The sequence below is a fragment of the Semicossyphus pulcher genome, unplaced genomic scaffold (assembly GCF_022749685.1).
Source record: "Semicossyphus pulcher isolate SPU_LCO1_2020_fin unplaced genomic scaffold, fSemPul1.0.p SCAF_8, whole genome shotgun sequence".
NCBI classification, from domain to species: Eukaryota; Metazoa; Chordata; class Actinopteri; order Labriformes; family Labridae; genus Semicossyphus; species Semicossyphus pulcher.
Window position 1 is genome coordinate 31563184 of NW_027211759.1, and position 22191 is coordinate 31585374.

General features: G+C 38.9%; 1 protein-coding gene across 1 annotated transcript; it reads right to left on the reverse strand.

Moving 5' to 3' along the window:
* Window positions 1-1319: 1319 nt before the first annotated feature.
* Window positions 1320-20354, reverse strand: hsf4 (heat shock transcription factor 4). Its single transcript, XM_069687153.1, has 12 exons — window positions 20229-20354; window positions 16585-16693; window positions 16363-16490; window positions 14211-14335; window positions 10155-10230; window positions 9526-9593; window positions 8362-8461; window positions 6453-6571; window positions 5876-6106; window positions 5615-5732; window positions 5358-5423; window positions 1320-1379 (listed from the first exon to the last, which is right to left on the reverse strand). The coding sequence occupies exons 1-12, from the start codon at window positions 20352-20354 to the stop codon at window positions 1320-1322; spliced, it is 1326 nt and encodes a 441-aa protein (XP_069543254.1).
* Between the last annotated feature and the right edge of the window lie 1837 nt (window positions 20355-22191).

Below are 22191 nucleotides of genomic sequence, written 5' to 3' on the forward strand. Positions count from 1 at the left end.
TGTTTATTTGTTATGGATGTCATAGTTCGCAGTTAGCATACAACGTTAGCTGACATTCCCCTGTTTGTTATTTGCTTTGGATGTCATAGTTAGCAGTTAGCATACAATGTTAGCTGGCACTCCTGTTTGTTATTTGCTTTGGATTATATCAATCAATCAATCAATCAAATTTTATTTGTATAGCGCCAAATCATAACCAGGGTTATCTCGAGACACTTTACAGAAAGAGCAGGTCTAGACCGACTCTTTGTTAAGTTATTTAAAGAGAGGCCCAACATGAATCCACCATGAGTAGCACTTAGCAATTCGGCACATTGGCAGAAAAACTTCCTTTTAACAGGCAGAAACCTCGAGCAGAACCAGACTCATGTTGAACAGCCATCTGCCTCGACTGGATGGGCCGAAAATGGGATAGAAGGAGATGCAGGATAGAGACAGGCAGGCTTATAGAGTTAGCAGTTAGCATACACATGCAACGTTAGCTCTGAAATTCCCCTGTTTTTTATTTGCTATGAATGTCATAGTGAGTAGTTAGCATACAACATAAACTGACATTCCCTTGTTTGTTGTCACAGATATAAATAGAATGCTAAATGCTGACTCTAGCACTCTAACTATTGTCATATTATCAAGGAACTAAACTCGGTTGTAAAGACATTGAACACGGATGGTGCTAACTCTTTGTGTAAACAGCCCAATAGGTACCTGTGACTATTTCTATGACTGGATCATGGAATTAATTACCTAATAAATATAAAGAAATTAAGCACACCAATGGAAACCCAATATCATAAAAGTTCAAATAAGTTAAGTTTAAATAAAACTTTAATTTCAGTATTTAACATTTGGATTGAAACTAATACTTTTTAGATGCTACTTATCATGTTCATGAGACCCTAAAATACATTTTTAGAAGGCTAGTGTGGATTTGAGTTTCCAGACGCTTTAACTGAATAATCTCTGACTCTTGGATGAAAATAGACAAGGGTCACTGTACTTTCATCAGTGAAGATAATTGTACAGTGTTCATCTCTCCCTGAGCAAATATAATAGTACACTCATTCAAACAATCAGAAACTGTTAGTAGACTAACACACTGCTGATTTGTTATTTTCATGGGATTTGTTAACATTATCAAAAATATATAACAACCAGCTGTGTCCTCTACTGACTTAGCTCTGTAAGACTAATATGTCCTCCAACTGATGACCACTTCACATCCCGAATTTCCCCTCTGCAGATCAATAAAGGATTATCTTATCTAAGATTAAGTAACAATATTTTTACCTTCAGAAAAGACAGTCCACATCAAAGATCGATCACTGTTCCTCACAGCCAGCAGCTGGAAAAGCCTCCGCTTCCTGGTTCTGGAACATGTACTGTGGGACAATAACACACTCATATTTAGTGTCTTAATCTTTAACCCTTAATTTTATAACTAATCATCAGAATAACCTTTGTGCATATTCTATCTACATGTTGGATATCTACGTACATAGGTCAGAAAGGACTTCCTTCACAGAAGATGCCCCTACTCTGAAACCAGCATTAAAAAGGAAGAATACATTTTGATCACCAGGATAATGACAAAAGCCTTTTGGTCTAGGCCAAAATCATAAGTGCTATGTGTAGAGAGAGAGGGACAGGGAAAGACAGGGGAGAGAAAGGGAATGAAACTGTTCGCAAATGGCTCGAATCGAAAAACAGTTTGAATTGAATCCAGGACCCTGCAGTAAAGACTCAGGGGAAACACATTCTTTAAGGTTAGCTGGGGTGCCCGGAGTTACGATTTTCCAAGCCTACATTAACACAAATTGGAATTACGCCTTTCTTTTAAAAAACACTTCCTTGTTGTTTTGTTAAGCTACTTAAATTTGTCAAAAGATATGGCTGTGTATATCTGCTCTTCAGTGCATTGTGTCTGAAGGAAGTGTAGCCCAGTCAGACACTGGAGATGATGACATGAGAGAGAGAGAGAGAGAGAGAGAGAGAGAGAGAGAGAGAGAGAGAGGGCACAAGCAGGGAACATGAGGTAGAAGTGGCCAAAAGAAAGAGTAATGAAAAGAGGAATAATGGTTTGCCTGTTGACCCAGGACTGTGGCCACAGAGAACAGAGTACAGTGCTGGATGTGATTGCCTCTGAATGAACCACTTGAGAGACCTAAAAAAGAGAGACTTAGCACTGTGAGGGAAAGTGATTTCTGGAGTGTGACAAGTCAGCCAAAGAAAGGAGGAAGATGTATTGGGACTGGAATATATTCAGGGAAAGCATCAATGGTATAACATAATAATATAATACAATCTGATACCTCCCATATCAGAGTTCCCTTATGGGCAAATACAATCTTTAAGTAGAGCAAATGCTCTTAAAGAGAATGTATGATGGATGACCAAAGCACAACACAGACTGTGACTGGAAGTCTCTTATTACGGACTGTCAGCTGCATAAAACAGAGACAGAGGAGAAATAAGCTCTCTTTTGGATAGGTAATACACTCAGAGTTAAGGAATCTGCCTTTTAATAATGACTTTTTTTAGGTGCCAAGAGTGGTTGTATAATTGTTCTGATGCACTTTATGGAAGAACTAGTAGTTAGGTATGAAAAGCTTACTATATCGTCACACTCTGACACCATAACGAGTTTAGCAGTGGAGGTGGAAGGAAAGTAAGTTTTCAAAATCAATGTCTTCTTCAGAATTAAGAAAATAAGAATGAATGTACATTTCCATCCACTACTGTGTGTTCGGCTATAAGGTGGTGGTTTCATTGATCTTAAAGCTCCTCTGAGGAGCTTTTGCTTTGTGTTGATTTTGGCGACCGCTGTGGACAAAGCCATACCTCTTATCTCTTTGCTGATTTTGTCCTGTACATGCTTAAGTGGTGATTTGTAACAAAAAATGTCATCCTGGTTTTTTAACAGTCATATGTATCACTCACTTTACATTTTTGCCCTGGAAAATATAAACAAAGGCAGCATGCAGTTAATCACTTCATCTGACACCTGACCCCCCGCCAGCAGTTTCAGGCATTAAAAATGACTTTATAGAAATAATCAATCTTGTTGCTGATGGACTGGTTTGCTTTTGTAGCTCATATAGAGTAATCAGAATTAATTTCACTCTGTTTCATAACCAGCAAAAAACTCCTCACAGGAGCTTTAAACAATTGAAAACCATTTGCAAAAAAAAAAAGGCTATGCATGTGTTTCATGCAATCATTTAAGGAAGGTTACAGCTTCCTCATTGCGCCACACAGATCTAAAGATCTCATCTGACAACACATTTTACATCTCCAGTGGAAGGTTCAGTTGAGGGTCATTCAACTTTTTTTACTGCTTTTTTTGATTACTCTTTGTGGCATTTTGCTTTTATCAATAAACACCTCAGACAAGCCTGGGATATCAACAACAACCCTTTTCTGTTTGAATCAATTACACAACTTTTGAAGTTCCAGAAATTTACTTTGCTGAAAGAGAAGACTTTTTTCTGTGTGCAATGAGAATATTTTGCAACACTATGTTTTGTGTTGCAACAGCAGAACCAGTGATTTGGACATTACAAAACAGCAGTAATCATTTAAGGAACTAGATACTGGTTGACATCCAGGGTCACAGATGAAGACACATTTTATACATCTTAACAAGCAAAAACATTTCAATGATTCAATACCTGCTTATAAATCATTCATCATTTCCAACCTTTCTTCTGTCCACCTGCTGTCAAATGTAATCTTTAAAATGCAGATTCAAAGCTCACATCTGTATAATAGGATCTTTTGAACTCCTCCTGTGACAGTTGCTGGTGGTGAGAGAGCATTTCACAAGGTGAGTTGCATTTAGTACCACAATGTGTCAGGACAGATTGAACAGCAGCAGCATCCTGTCTTTTCACTGCAAAATAGCCCGAAAATTAGACTTAAATGACATCATTGATTACTTTGCCAGCTGGCAGCTTTTGTAGTCTTTCTGTGACATGTGAAGTACAAACTATGCAGAGGGGGTGCGGTGCAGAATGTTTAGCAATGCCAGTGTTGGCAATGTTGGGGAGTAACAAGTTACATGTAGCGATGTTATGCAATCAAATGGAACTGTAATCTGTTCCAGCTGTCATTTGGTAATAGTTACTAATTAAAAATGTTTTAAACATTTGTCAGAAAAGTAAACAAATAGTTATCAATATTACTTGTCATTACATTTTAAACAGGGCATCTAGTAATTTGTTACTAATTACATTTAGGAAGTAACCTTCCCAGCACTGCCTGTTGGTATTATATCAGGCCAAAGTCACATTTGTTCATCTTTATATTCAGAACTGACTGTGTTGTGAGTTGTGTGAAAAATCATCACAAACCACAGTGATGTGTGTAGAACATTGTTGACAGCATTATGTTGCATTATATCACTGGATCAGACTGTTTGTTGATGGCCAGAGTCTGTGTTCAGACCAATATTAACACTGCATCAAAAAGCAGCATCCTTATCATTCCAATAAGACTGCTGCGATGACACAGCCAGCTTTAAGAAAACATAGCAGGGTTTGCTAGCACTGCGTAACAATCAGCAAACAAATACATGCAAGCACATATTCCTGACAGGTTATTTAGTAAGGTTAATGATGTAATACTGTAAAGTTCACAGTTTTTGAAACGGGATAAAAACATTTGCCATGATAACTTAAATTATGTCTACATCCAAGTGTATGTCACTGCACCCCATGAGTTTTATTTTGCTCAGGATCACCTGAAAAGCTCACCAGCAGTGGTTATGGCGTATGGGAGATGTCCGCTCTAAATTCTTTGATATGGGACATACGGAAAAAACTTGTTTTAAGGAAGTGTTGGGTAGCAGTTGATAGACAATTGACTTTGCAAGAAGAAAGGCAAAAGTTAGAATTAAAGCTGCTTTAAATCAATGTTATCCACATTATTACCAAATTCTGTAGTTCCCCTCAGCTCTATAGAGTCTCTTTAAAGCTAATTTCTTTCTTTTATTGGCCCTTCGTTCTCACTGCATCTTCAGACATGCGGCTGGTTTCAATGATCTAGTTCTACAAAATACAATCTTACTCTACCTATTCCAGCATCAAATGGCAGAAAGACAAAATTAGCAACTAGTGATGGAGCATTTAGCTGCTAAAGACAATGTCGTCGGTGGAAACTAAAAAAGAGCTCAAACTCGACTTGTTATAAAATTTAATTTTACCTAGAGGACACTGTGTGTTGCAGTGGCCCAAAATGGTCAAAGACAATACATTTATAATAAAGACCTCCTCCCTAAGATCTGTAGCTGCAGTATAACAAACAACACGGATGGTTATTCATGTGCTATCTAAATACAGTTTTCCCCGTATATGACTTACTGATTTGAGGTTGGACTCCATCTCTGTGAAGTTCCACTCTGTTAGAGGCAGGCTTAAACTGAAGGGCTACAGAGGGAGAGAAAAGAAAAGTGAGAAATGTATAGAATGTATTCATGCAGCATAATAAGAATGAAAAGATAAAGTCGTTGTGTGCTTTATGAGTTTCACTTTGACGGTTTAAAATTTTAAATATTAGTGTTTATATATATATATTATTGTTTTTGTTTTTTTTATGTGCACACAGCAGATCTACTGACATCCATTACAGCACTGGAGCCAGCCTCCACAGCACTCTGCTGATGGCTCCTGAGCAGCAGCTGCTGAAGCTCCTCCAGACTCATGTCCACGTTCTCCACTGCATCTGAAACCTCCACTCTTCACACAGACACAAAATAAAGTGATAAATAATGGAATAGTATATGAACACTGACACACAGGGTCACTTGCATCACTGTGCAGTTTTTTGTCTGTGCCTACATCGGTGTGTACATTGCATCTCTATGTGTGTGTCCACCTACCTGTCCAGAGCAGGTCTCTTACTCCTCCTCTCCACCACAGAGGCCACAGAGCCTCTCCCCTCCAGAACAGACTGGACCATTGCGACGGGGAGGACAGGAGGTTCTGAGGAGCACACCTCACAAGAGGAGGTCAAGGCTACGGCCTCTCCTCCCCCTACACTGCCTCCTTTCCCTGCTCCTCTCACTCCTGGACTCACAGGCTCCTCTTTGATCAGCATCATGCACTTCTCCCTGTTGGTACAGTTAAATACTGTGAGTGAGAAATAGGGCTGCCTACATGTGGCCGACTGGCAGATGCCAGTATGCAGACATCAGGTGGGCCAAGAAAACATTAAGAAAGGGTCAGTTTTGTTCACTTTGCATTGTTCTATAACATTCTTCTCTATTGAGCCAAGGAGCAGTTTGATCATAGTAACTTCACACCACTCTGTGTGCAGATACAACTTATTTGAGACTGTTGTTTCAAACTATGATGCCTTTCTATAAATTAAAAAAAAATGTTGTTAGATGCTGCAGATATATGAGCAGATGATGATAAATGACTTTTGTAATGGTAAATATTAGTGTTATGACTCACCTGGTCTCATCAGGCTGCATCTGGAGGGCCATGCTGGCCTGGGACATGTCAGTAACATCTGAGATGATTGGTCCTCCTGTCAGCCCGCTGGTAGAGCAAGAAGCAGTATCACTGGATGGCTGGGGAAGAATGGCAGAGGATTTTGATTTGTTGGTCTCTAGAATAAACTCTCTTTTCCAGATCACTTCCTTCTTTGATCACGAAGAGTAGCACATTTTTAAGTCAGAAGAAAGAAGTAAGTCAAAAGTCAAATACAGAATCAGAACTTTGGGGAAAATTATAATTTGGAACAGAAATGTTGTTCCATTAAAACATCATATATAAATTTTGCAGTAACTTCAAGGATGGAGCCAAAGACAAACTCAAATTGCAGTAAATGGAATCATAGTGCAACAATAATGGCATTTTGGCTTCGTCTGTCTGGGCAATAAAACCCACTGTAGCAGTAACTGCACTCACTCACAGAGAAACAGACAACTGCACAGCCAGAGCAGAAGTGACAAGTTAGCAAGCTGGGGGTGATAGCAACGAGCTATCCTTATCTAAAGCTAAATTTGTTTTGATTAACTCACACCTTCAAATCTTATTCAAGATGATGTCCACTACAACTAAATGATTCATCCGTGCATTCTCGACACCGCTTAACCTGTTCAAGGTTGCGACAGGGGGCTGGAGCCGATCCCAGCTGTCATTAGGGTGAGAGGCGGGGTACACTCTGGACTGGTCGCAAGTCAAACACAGGGCTGACACAGAGACCTTTCACACTCACATTCACACCTACGGGCAATTTAGAGACACAAATTGACCTAACTAGTATGTGGGAAGAAGTCAGAGTACCCGGAGGAAACCGACGCATTCACGGGGAGAACATGCAAACTCCACACAGAAAGGCCCACTTCGTCTGAATGTGGATTCGAACTAGGAACCACTGCTCTACTGTGCAGCCCACAACTTAATGAAGAAGTGGCTTAATCCAGTTTTTATGTATGAATTTAACAAAACAGCATGTATGACACATAAATGTATTGCCTAAATAATATTTTCTTAAACAAAGAAGCTAACATAAACTTTGTTTGTTGTTACTTTGTTTGTAGGCTTCTGCACTACCCCTTTGAATTCTTTGGAGCCAAAATGCAGAGTGCAGTGTCTGTATTAGGGACTATGTTCTTTGATGCCTGGTAAAACATCATTAAATGCATACAATGAGCACAGTACAACCCGAGTGTTCAGCATTGTGCCCACCATCCACTCACAACTTCCCTGCTCCTGAAGTTTCTGCCCTTTTCCTTTAAAGGGTGATACTTTTCCCCTGTGTTATAATTCTTAACAAGCTAGGATTAAAAAAAAAGTAATTTGAATTCAATTCAAAGGTTTAGCTTGCACATCTTTATGTACTCTCTCACACATCACATCAGCCTCTAAATCACTGCACACTGCTTCCCTCTAGTGGTGATAAAACATAACAGCAAGACTGAAGGAAGCAGTTTAAAGATTCCAAGTACACTTCAAATTTAGATTTAATTTAACATAAATGTCTTGAGCTGTTGGAGAAAGTAATTATGTGTGTATCAGAAATGGCTGTGTGCTAAATCAGCTGGCTCAAAGATTAATTTCAAAACCAAACATGGCCAAGCACTTAGAAATGCCAGCCAGTAACTTCAAAGTTGTTTACAGCGTGCGGCTGCCAGCACATTTGTGCTGAGTGTGGAAGGTCAGCAGCTCAGTAGTTTACGTATTATAGTTCCCAGCCAAATGCATCAGAGAGGCTGCAGAGTTGTTATAAGAATTGAGACATTTTTGGATTACGCTATAAAAAAACAAAATTACGATTTATTTATTTTTTACCAATTTCATACAGGTGCGTCAGGGTTTTAATCACAAACATATTTGATGGGTCTAATTTTCTCACCGACTGGATGTAGAAGGTCTCATGCATGGCCTCCATCGGGTGACTATGGCTGAATTTAGAGGTGGGAGGGCTGGGAGAACCATCGTCCAACATCAGGGGCCTGGAGGGAACATTCATTTTTCAGTTACACATCTGGCTTCATTTCAGTATACACATTGGCTCTGTGGTGTGTGCTGCATATTAAGTGAAGTCGAAATTTGAGCCTGTGACATGATGGTATGAAATCTAAGTTGGTACACATCAGTGCCTCTACATTACATGATAGATACGTGACAGTAGGTTTGAATGTTTAGCCACATTAGCATCACAGCTCAAGGAATGATTTAATACCTGCAAAACTAATGACATCGCCATCAGCTGTAACTTTCTTTTCCTCTACTGCATATTAAAACTGCTTACAAATGTTAGCATGCTAATGTGCTAAACTAAAATGGTGAACAAAGTACAGTTGATGCCTGCTACACAGCAGCATGCTAACACTGCCATTCTGACACATGACATTAGCTGCTGATGTTAGCAATTAGCTCAATGCACCAGCCTGCCTACGTGTGCTAAATAAAAAGTCATTAACATTGCCTTAGAGACATATTCTTTGGGTTTGAGCACCTTTTTAGACTTTTTAGTTGTGGATAAGTAAAAGGAAATGGGGGCATGAATGAGTCATGAGAGTGGGTGGATGCTGAGCACAGATGGTGGACATTCAGAGAGAGCTTGAAAACCTGAAGGTAATACATGACCATCATTAATTATCATTACCTTTGCCAGGTAGCACACTGACCCTGAAATACACTTTCTATAGCACTTTTTGTGTCCCAGCATGCCTTTCCTTTCTCATGTCGGCCTTGTTCACACTCAGCAGCAGAGCTGAACCAGCATTTTACACACACAGGCTGTAGCAGGGTCATGCACTCTACTCTGCCTTCACTGTGTGTGAATGTGTGTGTGTTTGTGTCTGAGTGACTGATTCAGCACTTGTATCCATTCACAGCGCTTGTTGCGTTAGATTGTTCAGTTTGTCAGCTGAGCCAGCCCTTCCCTCTGCCCCACTGTGGCCCTGTTTGTCTCACTTTTGTTGATTGCTCTGCTGTATGTGTGTACGTGTATGTGCGTGTGTGTGTGTGTGTGTGTGTGTATGTGTGTGTTTGTGTGTGTGTGTGTACTCACAGCTTTCTCTTTAGGCCAACAGTGCTGGGTGTGTTGGACTGCATCTGGCTGAACAGAAACTGAATCAGCTGGCAAAGAGAGAAAAAGCACAGCATGAATCAGCATCCTCCTAACCCACACGTACATAAACACACACACACACACACACACACACACACACACACACACACACACACACATACACACACATACACACATGCACAAACAGAACAAAACATGGAAGATAAATAGTTTAAATATAGCCAATAATGTAATGTGAAAGAAGAGTATACAGTACTTTAGTCTTTTAAGTGTTTTCGAGCACTGCTGTAAACACATGTGGGAGTAATATCATGGCTGAAATAGTAAGTGAGATAAGTGAGAGGGAAACTATACTCAATCTCACACGACTGCAGAGCTCTGGCTGGTTTTATCAGTTATTGTAGTCAGAGTCAGAGCAGTGATTCAGAGGTTAATAGTAGAAATTAAACTAAAGAAATGTACCTCTGGGTAACTCCTCTAATGACAGGGAATAGGAGAAGACATATGTGTAACAGTATGCACACTAAGGAAAACACACGCTATTGAATCAAAGTTCCAGCAGAGTATCTTCATGGCACACACACACACACACATGCATGTAGACTGACCTTGTTCATGACTTTCTGTTGCTGTGTGTGGTTCTGTCTCAGTGAGACCACCTCTCTCCACAGCACTTCATTCTGCCTGCAAACACGAAGAGGTAAAGATAGAAGGAGGTGAAAACAAAATCCCCTTTAGGAAAGGTTTGATTAGTGTTTTTTTTCACCTGGCTACAAATCATATGCTAATTAACCCAAATTGTAGCTTGTTTGTTTGATCAAAATGTCATTAGATCCATTTTAGTTCTTACCCTTTCAAAACTACGTTACCCACAGTGCAACTAAACCATTGACAGTTTGGTCAATGGTCCAGGTTTGTTATGTTAGTTGCAGCTAACACAGCCTTGAGTTGAGCTCTCCTGAAGCAGAAATGATGAGCTGCTTACAGATGTCTGCTAAGGTTACATCTATAACTCCACACCCCAAGATTACTTTCTTGTAGTCTAAAAGCTCATGAACTTTATAAAAGAAATGGACATGGCCTCTGTGACATCACCCATTGGTTTGTGAACTGACATTTTGGCTGTTGTTTTTATTGGAAGGAGGGAGAGACCATATCTGGACATCCGTCGTCATGACTCGCGCCATACTATCATGGATAGGTTTGCGACAAATATCGATACCTTCATTTACAAACATATGGGGCTGTAAACAGATTTCCCTGTGATCTTGACTCACTACTTCATGACTCCTGGCAGTGGTGCTTATGACATGAATGAGGGCAACGTGAATGGAAATTAATTGACAGAAGATATTGTAATGTATCATTATATGATTGTCTTGAAATACATCAATTATCACAGAATGGCTGTATCGTGATATAATCGTTATCGTGCCACGTATCGTATCGTGAGTTTCACTGCAATTCCCACCTATAATTTGGACAACAGTTTGGAACTCATTGCTTCATCTTGATCCTGGTTGACAGGTTGCCATGGCAGTCAATCACAGGTAGCCACGTCCTAAAGCACACCCTGCTTTATCTTCTTTTTTTTACTATAGATGAAACCATAACTTAATTATGTGTTGAACAAGACTTGAAACTAGCAGCAATTGAGACAAAAAAAATCACACGGAAAAAGTTTACTGAGGCTATAAATCAACTGGGAGAAGGGTTATTTTCTCATCTGGATGATACAATTGGAGCCCTTTTCTGCAGCCATTGCAGTCTTTGCCTTCTGGCCTTTAGAAAGAATGCAGGTTTAGTGCATTTCTGTATTGTTTACCAGTGTGTGATGGCACAGTCGTAATGTAGGTGCAAATTACTCTGCTGTTATTGTACCACCAAGCTAATTCCTTCATGGGCTAATAAAGAGTTTATAATTTCACAGCCACATGGTGCCTGGAGAGCAGTTCCAGGCTGGGATAAGAAGAGGGACAGTGTATGTTGGCCTCTCAGACAGATGCAGTCCCACCCTGTCAATTTAATGCACGGTTGCTCGACTGGCAGAAAGAATGGAATTAAAAAAGCACTTATGCACTTAACTGAAGTTCAATGAATATTTCAGAAATTGATAACTTGAACCTATGTGCCATGTGTGTACCAATATAATATGTGTTAAATGTTGAAAGTGTACTTGCATATATTTAATATATATGTAGTTGACAAACTCTTCTCTTAGTTACTGAACAACCACTCGTGTGGAACCTTATTCCAGGTTTTTGCAACGGAGAGGACGAGTGAAAGATCCCTGTGGCTGCTCCTCTGCTGCAGAACACAGAGATGGGTAAGGAGTGGCAGCTCATTCCAGACAGATCTGTTTCTGTTTGTGTCTGTTTCATGTCAACCTAGCACTTCTCAAACATGCGTTTGTACTGGTATGTACAGATGAAGCTTGGCAGCTTGCTCCAAGCTAAGTTTTTACAAAGTTGAATAATGTTGTGACATTACAGGGGCAAAGTTAGAGGTTAAAACCTGTATTAATCATTAACCACCTATAACAACCAGCCCTGAAATGGGATAAAAGTGGTAGCTTCCCCTGGACCAAACACAGCTACAATAGTTTAAGAGGAACTATACACTTTCACAGTGCACATGAATGCCTACATTCGTGTTAATACAGCCATCCAAACAAAATAAAAAAAAACAGGTAGAATATATTTTTCTGCAAGTTTGGGTCAACTGGATTCTCTGGCCCCTCTCTAACTGTGACCACACAAACAGGACTCTGTGGTCTCCCAGCTGTACCACTGTCAGTGCTTCACCAGACTTCCTTGGCTCTGACTACAAACACAGTGTATTGGCAAGAATCTGGCAACACAGTACGTGTAAGGTACAGGGGTTATGATTCGAAATAATGCAATATATTGAAATACTTTAAAAAGCGTTATTTTGCTATTTTCATCTTTAAAAAGTTGACTAAAAAAAGTTGACTTCTTTCCATGCATCAGACCAGTGGGATTAGCATTTGTGTCTATCAGATTACATGTAATATAATAAAATATCTTTGAATACAAAGTATTCATTAAACAGTGACACAGTGTTAATGAGATTTTTTTACAATTTCACAAAACATTGAATTGAAACAGGCAAGTATGTTCATATTTTCTTACAATTTTTCTGACTACCATCAGTCTATGCTGTTGTCCATGCTACAGCGAGTGGTGGTCAGTCATTGACATCCATGTTATCTGACCCTCACACTATTTAGCTATGAGACCAAAACTCCAACACCCACTGTTTATTCATTCCTCCAGCATAGAAGCAAGCATGGTCATATAAGCTAACATTGTTCAGTATGTAACCATCATTTCTGCTCTTCACATTCTGCGATGTGGGTGTCATTAAAAGCAATTTTAACAAAAAACCAACATTGGTATTGTACTTTGAAATCTGTATCTATATTTAGATATTCATCAACTTGTATTCAACTTCACAAAATACAGAAAAATAGTCAGAATAATTTATCTTGTCCCTCATGTGCACATGATCACATCTGGTCATCCTTTCCAAGAATGGCGTTATTGGTGTTTGTGTGTGTGTGTGTGTGTGTTAGTCAGGTGAGCAGGTGAACATTCTCTCCACTCATTAGCAAACAATGCTGAGCACAAAGCAACTCCAGCACACAATGACACAGAGCAGCTATTTTCAGCAACAAAAGCCCCTAGAGAAAAAAGTCAGTTCACCTGCTATGTGATTTGTTCCAACTTAGTGAGAGGAATAACAGTTCAGTTACTCACAGTTCCCCTCGAAAACTTCCCCAGTGGACAAATACACTTGTCAAATCAAATTCGAGATTATTTTGTAAAATATTTTTTATCTACTTCTACTACTAATATTACTAATATACTAACATTAGTCATAAACATTCATGGTGTGAGGTCTTTCTGTTTGAAGTTCCCATTGAGCAGACCTTCTAACAGAAAACAGCCCTAGTGTTAGTGGCATGTTGTAGCAGGTGCTGGTGAGATAATGAAATAAGACACAGGATGTCCAGTGCAAGTAACAGATCTGTGAGTTTGAACATATGAAACGCTGAAACACTGAACAGAGGTTACAGGACTATAATACAGCAGGACCATCTCTGGAAATTCATCACTGAAGCAATCATTTTATATTTTTCCCCAAAGAATCCTAAGGTAATCACAACAAATACTGCGTTCCTTTGAGAACGGGCTTTAAGATAATGTTGGCCTAGAATTTAAGACTAAAAGTGATCTAAATTACTACATACATTTTCAATAATCAAATGAAAAGCAACCAAATTCAACGTGAGGCAGTTGCACACTTGGCCTGCTATCCAGTCTTGTTTTACAGTTGGGAACTACACATAACTATTGCAGTTCTGTTCAGATGGCTTCTAGGTCACCTTCAATGTATTTTGGAAAAAGATTGGTGTGATACAAAGACTTAATTTCTCCAACACAACAGTATTTCATCCTGATTTACATGGGATATTGTAGCTTGATTATGAAAAGAGAAGCTGCTACTGCTCAATCGGCTGAACTTTAAACTCACTCTGCTTATGTCAGAGTGTGTATTAACAGCAAGACAAGGGGTTAGATCTTGTCAGCAGGCTAAGGGCATGTAGGGCCATGACACACACAAACAAGACCTCTACTCACTGTTTCATGTCCTGCATCTGACACTCCATGTTGTCCTGTTGTGTTCGGAGAAGCTGAACTTCATACAGCAGTTTGCTGAGGTCCTCCTGGCGAACTTTGGTCTCCTCACTCTTCACTATAGAAACCTGAACACAGAAATCAAAGACTGGTTCAGTAACTTATGAAGATGAAGTACATGTCCACTACGGTTGCAACAACTACTGAGTGGACTGACACACTTTTGAATACTTATTTAGAGGTCTAATCTCAAAGTTTTGGTGATGAACAGTAATTGTGGGAGGACACTTCCCACTTTAACCAGATGTCCACGGTTGGCTCCCTTTGTTATGGCTGTTACTCTTGATTTTCCTCGCTGATGGACTGTTTGCCTTCATCTGAGCGACAAATTTGTTTCTTTTTTCACTTATTTTTGAAGTTGTATCTGTAGTCATCGATCTTTTCTTTGTTTGTTCAGCCATAGTAGATTACTGTTTACTCGCAACACTTGCAGAGACTGGAAAAGCAGACACTTAGCTCCGCCTACCCTCTCTGGCAGACCAGCCACTGCTGGGTGATGGAAAACGTGTCACTAACGGGGCGCCGTTTGTGATTTTTTCCACAAATGTCACCATAGACATAGTAGTCCATAATAATACTATATACTGTAAATGCAAAGGCTCAATCACCATTGTGTAACAGACATTTATTTACATGAAAACCAAGATTATACCTTCAAGGTCTCCTGAGGATGAATAATCAAGACCCTGTTGATCATCTTACTTTTTTTCTAGCATCCATAACTATTGGATACATTTTCATGACATAAGTACATCACTTTTCATCTAGCACCATCATTGGGATTTTATTTTAAAGTCGAGGTGAAATGAAAAATGTCATTTTAATCCTTTTAGATCACATCCCCGTAATATTGTGCATCTATTTGACAATATAGGCCCAAAAAAATACAGAAAATCCATTTCTTCATATTCTTATATCAAAATCCGATCACTTTTTCTTCCGGTAAAACTAAATTTCACGCGTGCTTACGTAAGTTAGCACCAAACAATTTCAACCAATCAATCTGCAACATTTAGCCGCAGAGCACCAAGAACGCTCGGTCAGTTAGCTAGCTACTGCGCTGTGGAGAACGTCTGTCTACGCCCACTTCTCAACGATCAAATCAAATCCCTCTAATGATATGTCCCGCCTGCACGTCCTGTTTCACTCGGAAATACGTCACGATACGGAAGCTAGATATTCTCGAAATGCCGTTTCAGCTCGACTTTAAACCCTGCAAAACTAGTGTTTTTCCACAAGCATCATTTGTTTGTGAGCATGTTACACATTATACTTGTTAAACAGCCTGTTAGCACTGTCATTGTAAATCATTTAGCTTGCTGACATCAGCATTTGACTCATAGCACCCCTGAATGTTGTACACATATCAGAGTGTATATCCTGCATGTATCATTCTATCATTTTAAATGCCTTTGCCATGAAGAAAACAATAGAGACAGTTTGACTTTGAAAATATTGTCATGGAATACCATTAAGATAAAGATTATAATCTGTAGGCCTTATACTTTTTCACCAAATTTTTACCAACGTTGAAAGTTGGCTTAGATTCCACTTTTTCAGATCATGTGGCTGATTATAATAAACTGCTGCATATCTTCAGATTAAAATTCAACAAACCACTACATTTGATTGGTTTAATTTGCTAGTATGTAATCTTCTATGTCTCTCCACATATTATTAAGGTTGTACAGAAGCCTCAGTGTTGAGACTGTTACCTGAGATTTAGAAAACATTAGTGCTTCTGCTGTAAGTGTAAATGTGTTTAGTTAGCTCTGCCACTGCAATGACATCAGTATTGCTTGAGGAAGCAGCAAAGTTCAGCTAAGTAGTGCCACATAGAGCTGCTAACATGGATTTAGACTTCAAGACCTTTTCCCTCTGGGGGTCTAAGGAGGAAGTTGGTTACACGCAGTGAAGATTGATTTTAGGCCATATATTTAAAATGTTATTTGAGTTTACTGAGCTGTAAATCATGGTTGTGTACTACAGATGCGTGCTGTTGAACTCTGTCTTTAAAATAAGCTTCTTTATCCCAGTAGCAGTTATGAGAAGGGGAAACATGTATGTATTTATTTTTGTTTGTGTGAGTCCATACCTTCCTCTTGATGTGTTCCAGCATGTGTTCGTGTCCCTGGAGGAAGTACAGATGTTGGAACTCTGTATCGTCTCTCTCCGGTTTCACCAGACCGCTCTGCTCAATGTTCACCACCTTACGGAAGCCATCTACACACACAAACATAGCAAACACACATCGAAAGTATAAACACATACTGTAATTGTGAGAAGGGAAGAAAAGTGAGGGGAAGAGTGTACTCACACATGTTGAGCTGTCGAACGAAGCTTGCCATATTGTTGTGTTTAAAGTACTTTGGCAGGACTTCCTTTGCAAAGCGTCCCTGGTCAAACACATGGAAGCTTGTCCCAGTCTAAAGAGAGAAAAGAAAAACTCTGTTCAGTCCATTCTAATCTTAAATTTTACATTTATAGTCAACATGACAGCTAGACCTCTTTATCGGTATGTAAAATATCATAGTAAATGATGTATTATGTTATGTTATGTTATGTTATCATAAATGCAGGCTGAGAAAATCAGTCAAACATTAAAGGAATTCACTTTGGCTACCAGGATAAACCACACCAAAACTTCCACCTGCTACAACAAGGGAAGAGTTCAACCTGTTAATATTTCTGACAGCATGTGAAGACTGTTGTTGATAAAGACTGGGGACGTTCAAGAGACAAAGGAGGAGAGCCACATGAAATAAGATCGAACACATGGGAAAGCCTTCCAGTTTTAAAAGCTTATGAGATTGTAGATGGTATTATGTGGTGATGCAGATGTACCATCTTTGAGGGTGACAGTAAAAGTGAAAGTTAGACTCTGTTTGAATGGAGAGCAATTTTAAACTAATTTATATATCCTCTCCTCTGGTTTGAACCACACTTTGCTTTATTGCGTTTCTGCCTCTGATCACAAAAAAAAAGTGTCTAATCAAGCCGTCAAACAGTGCCTTATTAAGATATGAACAGGGATATACTGTATCTTAGGTATGGCTTTGTACCAACAGTACTACAGTAGCATCATATCCCGTTATAACTATGACTGTTATCATCATTCAATAAAAAATACAATAAGAGTGAAACTGTAATAATAATTTGCATGTAAATATGACGGGAAATGTTTGGCTGAAAAGTTTGTTTTTTTTGCAGATTATTCTGAATGAGCAGTTTGAAGGAAATTATTGCCCTCTTTGGATTCTGATGAGCTCTTTTGTAGCTGTTTCATAGGCTCATGAACACTGTGTGTACAGTGATTTACACTCTGATGTTTTACTGGTAAAAGGGCTGAGAATAAATACATTTTTATTTGTATGTTTTCTGAACTGCTGCTGGAAACATGTTATTTAACAACCTGGGAGTTCTTCAGTGATAATGTTCTGCATCACTGTTTTAAAACATGCCATCACCTGTTTGTGTAGACTGATAATGTTATGAATAGCAATAATGTTACCCTAAAGACCTCCTCCAGTGAAAATCAAGTGTTTAACCCTGTAAACATCTCCATGTGGTGTTTCTCATGTGCTACAAGACATATCAGGGACAACATCAGCAGTTATCTCCATGGCTGGGCCTGTCTGCTTTTAAACTGCAGTGCACCAAGGACAGGCTGAACAACACGTTTTCAGATTGGCAGGTTTGGGACGTCACAAACCTAAGGAGCCAATCCCGTTAATGGACGGGGTGCTATGCATATCATTATGTGCAACTAAACGATGGCAGGGACATGTTTTGTTTTCGCGACAGCGCAGCCGGTTGGAAATTGCATTTACAAGGTAATTAAACATAATTTGCAGAAAAAACATAGACACAATTTATTATTTCAAGCAGAGCATTTTAAATGTCTTAAAACATGACTGGAGCCCTTAATGATAAAAAGAGATTTGAAAGGTAATGCAATTTCCCTTGACTGCATGATTTGTTCATCAGAAGCCAAATTCAGCAGTCAATCTCTCTCTCTCTCTCTCTTTGAGTGATGACTTATGCTCTCTCTCCCAACATTACAGTGTTACCAAGTAACTGCAGAATCTCTGTTTAACTCTGTAAGCAGTATTGAGTACTTTACATCAGCAGGTAACAAAACTGATTAGCACAGCAAGTGTGTACTATAAAAATTAGTCCAATGAGATGTTGCGATTCCCTTTCATTTTGTGGTTCTTACTTGCCTACTAATAGACTGACAATGCAACAGCTGATGCTGCACACTCTTGATGTCATGGGACTGGACAGCATCTGTCTATGTGTTTGTTATCTAAAGAAGAAAAATAGAAAAGCTGCCTGCTCCATTTTTATCTCTGAAGCCTCGTCTTTGTGTGACAAATCTATATGATTTCTGTTTTCTGTCATCCAAAATTCACTCAGAAAATCATATATTTTTCAGCATGGAAAGTTTTAAATGATGATTAAATAATTACTGACAGAATATTAAATTTACATGCTTATCCCGGGTCAAAGGTCAAATATGATGTACTATTGACAGCTTAATGTAAATGTGTGATCTTCAGATTGAAATTCAGTGCCAAAGAAAGCACTTTGGCTGAGGATACACACCAATGACCAATTAGACTCGTCATTTAAATGCTTACTTACATAAAGGAAAAAAGACTGTTCTGTGTGCATAACATATGAGCTTAAATCTCTTTAAAAAGTGGCCTATTTAATGCAGGACTGTGAATCTGAGTTATATCCATCTTATACAAACTAGTGTGTTTGAGTGTTTACTTAAAATGCGAAAAATAAAGAGGGATTTAAAAAAACATACATACAATTGCAATCTTATACCGGGACCTCTTAAATATTACGGTCCAGCTGGGGTCACGTTTCCACAATTAGTGATTCCCCCCAAAGCTTCTCAGTGGTTACATTTGAATTCTTGTTCAAAGTGTAAAAAGTTGAGAATCTCAGACAAACATCAAACAAATTACAATAACTTTATAAAATTAATACAGATTTGTGTAGCAGACTGCTGTTTCACTCTTCCTCCCCTTTTATAACTCTAGATTTATTTGGTGACCCTTAGGAAGGGGTACAACTTGGTTCACAGTGCACATAATTTAACAATTGAATAATGTAAGCTTGTGTTATTATAGCTCAGTCACAGGGGCATTGATTACTTTTGACTCTACTTGTAAAGGACAATTATTTTGTGCAATGTTAATTTAATACTTTTAAAGGATCTAAGAACTTCTTCTATCACTGTTCTGGGCATCCTACCCTCCACGTTTAAGACATCAATTGTGAAACAACCAGACCTAAAAGCACAGGTCATATAATCCTCATATGATATTATCCTCTGTGCCTTGATTAATATAACAGTATAATGTAGCTATATATGATTCATTTATATTGAAATATGTTATAAAATACAAATTAGACCTGCTGGAAGTGTTTTAGTTTTACACTGGTGCCATTCAACTATGCAAGCTAGCATGCTAAGTGAGCAAGTTGTTAGCAAGCTAAACAGGCTTGAAGAGAGCAATTTTATAAGTGGGGTTAACTGTTAGCTAGGCTAAATGGCAGGGAGTGCAGCTCGTTAGCTAGCTAAATGAGCTCAGCACAGGAACAATCTTTAAAAGAAAAGTACAGTTACATTTCTAGCTTATCATGTGTTCAAATTATGTATTCTAAGTTCATGATCCTCATAAAGTTTTTATTTGCTTGATGCTGAAAGTTATGCTTTTTTTTTTTTACTAGTCCTGTAAAAATGTATGTCAATTTAAGACATTTCCTCCTCATGTCATTGAAATATGAAGATGAACACAAGCATCTGAGTGTATTTATTGAGAAAAACTGTGGTGGTCAAGTTCTTTTATTACACTGTTTTTGTTTTAGGTAAACTGTAAAACTACCTTTCTCACAGAGTTACTATGCTATCGTGTTCAGCATGTTCTGAGGAGGACTCACAGCGCTCCAGCAGATGAGGTGGTTGGTATCTGGATCCTCCACCAGGGTCCACAGCTTGGTGAGAAAGGCTGGAACATTGCTGGCGTAGCTGCCATCTACTCCCATGGCACCTGGAGACTCCTGCATACTGACACCTACCCACTGCCAAGACTGCTCACAACAGGAAACCAAATGTGTGTGTGTGAGGTGTGTGTGAGTGTGTGTATGTGAATATATGTAAAGACTCCCAGGCTAGTCCATGTTTGAGAAATTCCACTTCTGATGATCCGTTACTGATAATCCCAGGTTTGTCTCAGGCTCTTTGATTCCATTTCAGTCGGTCAAACTGTTCCTGCGTGTCCTTGTCGTTACAATCTCACCGTCTCCCTAATTCCCACTTTCTTTCTTAACTTTTTTTTTTTTTTTACTTTCTAATATATTCTGCTTTAATCTCTCTTTGTGGCTCTTTCAGTTTCCTTTTTGCTTTGCTCTCTTCTTTCTGTCCTCCCTGCCACACCAGTCATCCAAATGAATGTCATCACAGAAGGTCCACGTCAGCACACACACACACACACACACACACACACACACACACACACACACACACACACACAAACAAATACACATTCAAGCCCACCCCTCTACCCCCGGCCTCCAGCTGACAATCAAGAGACCGCCCAGTAAAACAATACAGCATCAACACAAAAGCATGAATAATGCACCACTGTCCTCCCATCAAAGGGCTGCTGGTTAAACTAAACAGCATACGGTCATGTTTGTACTGTAACACCACAGCAACTAAACTGACCAACACGTTTAACTTATACTAAGTTATTCACTCACAAACAGTGAGTGAATTACCACCACAGTTTTGACCACAACATGTTTTATGTTTAAAAGTAGAATTTTGTTGTTTCAGCAGGCTTATTACAGCATGAGGACAACCTCTATCTAGAATAGTTTTTTCGAGATGGACCTTCATGCAGTCAGGTTTGGGTGTGTGGTCGTCCCATAAACATGACTAAAGTCTGGTTGTCCTGTATCCCCGGGTTAGATGAAGTTGATTCTCCATGATGAAGAAGAACTCCACAGATGTCCTTCTCCAAAATGTGTACAAAGACCTGCTGGTACAAGTTTGAGATGATGATGGTTTGTTAAAGAACCAGGAAAAAGCAGGAAAAGTGATTCATGATAACGTTTAAAACTGACAGAAGCGGCCATTTTTCTTTTCTTATTTTTCTTTTAACATAAAACTCAATTTTATCCACTTTGCTGCTGAAAGTGCTCTGAGAGGTACAGAGAGTAAGACAGCCTGGACAGACAGAGACAAAGAGTGAGACAGTTAAGGGAGAGAGAGAGAGAGAGAGAGCGCTATGAAAGATTTTTCTTGAACCGCTGGTTTAAGAAGAAGCTGTCAGAAAATAAACCCACATAACTTGTATCTGTGGATAATTCCTTATGCAGAGGACCATCACTTTAACGTGTCATTGGCTGCAAGTTCATATTTACTGCTCTGATCAGATTCTCCCTATTTACAAAAAAGTCACACTCACCTTTCAACCAGGTAGTAGTCCATGAAATGCCATCATTTGCAAAGTTCTCATTTTCTCACACCCAAATGTTTTTCATGAGTCTGTCAAGTGGAAATGTTTTGATGAAATGATGAGTTTTTTAAATAGATGTTGAGATTCAGTGTTTCTCAAGGGCACACATTTCCTTCAGGTCTCTTTAACATTTAGCATTAGCATTTAAGTGACGATGTTCTAGTGAAGGTGTTCCAAGCAGTGCGCTTGTGATGTTTATCACATCATTATCAATACTTACAAACCTCAGCCATGGAAAGTAACTAACTACTTTCGCTCAAAATTGGTCTTGAGTACAAATTTTAGTATTTCTATTTTATGCAATTTTATATTACCACTCAAAAACATTTCAGAACAAACCATTGTATTGTAAAATCAGTAAAGAATCACTGAATCATGTT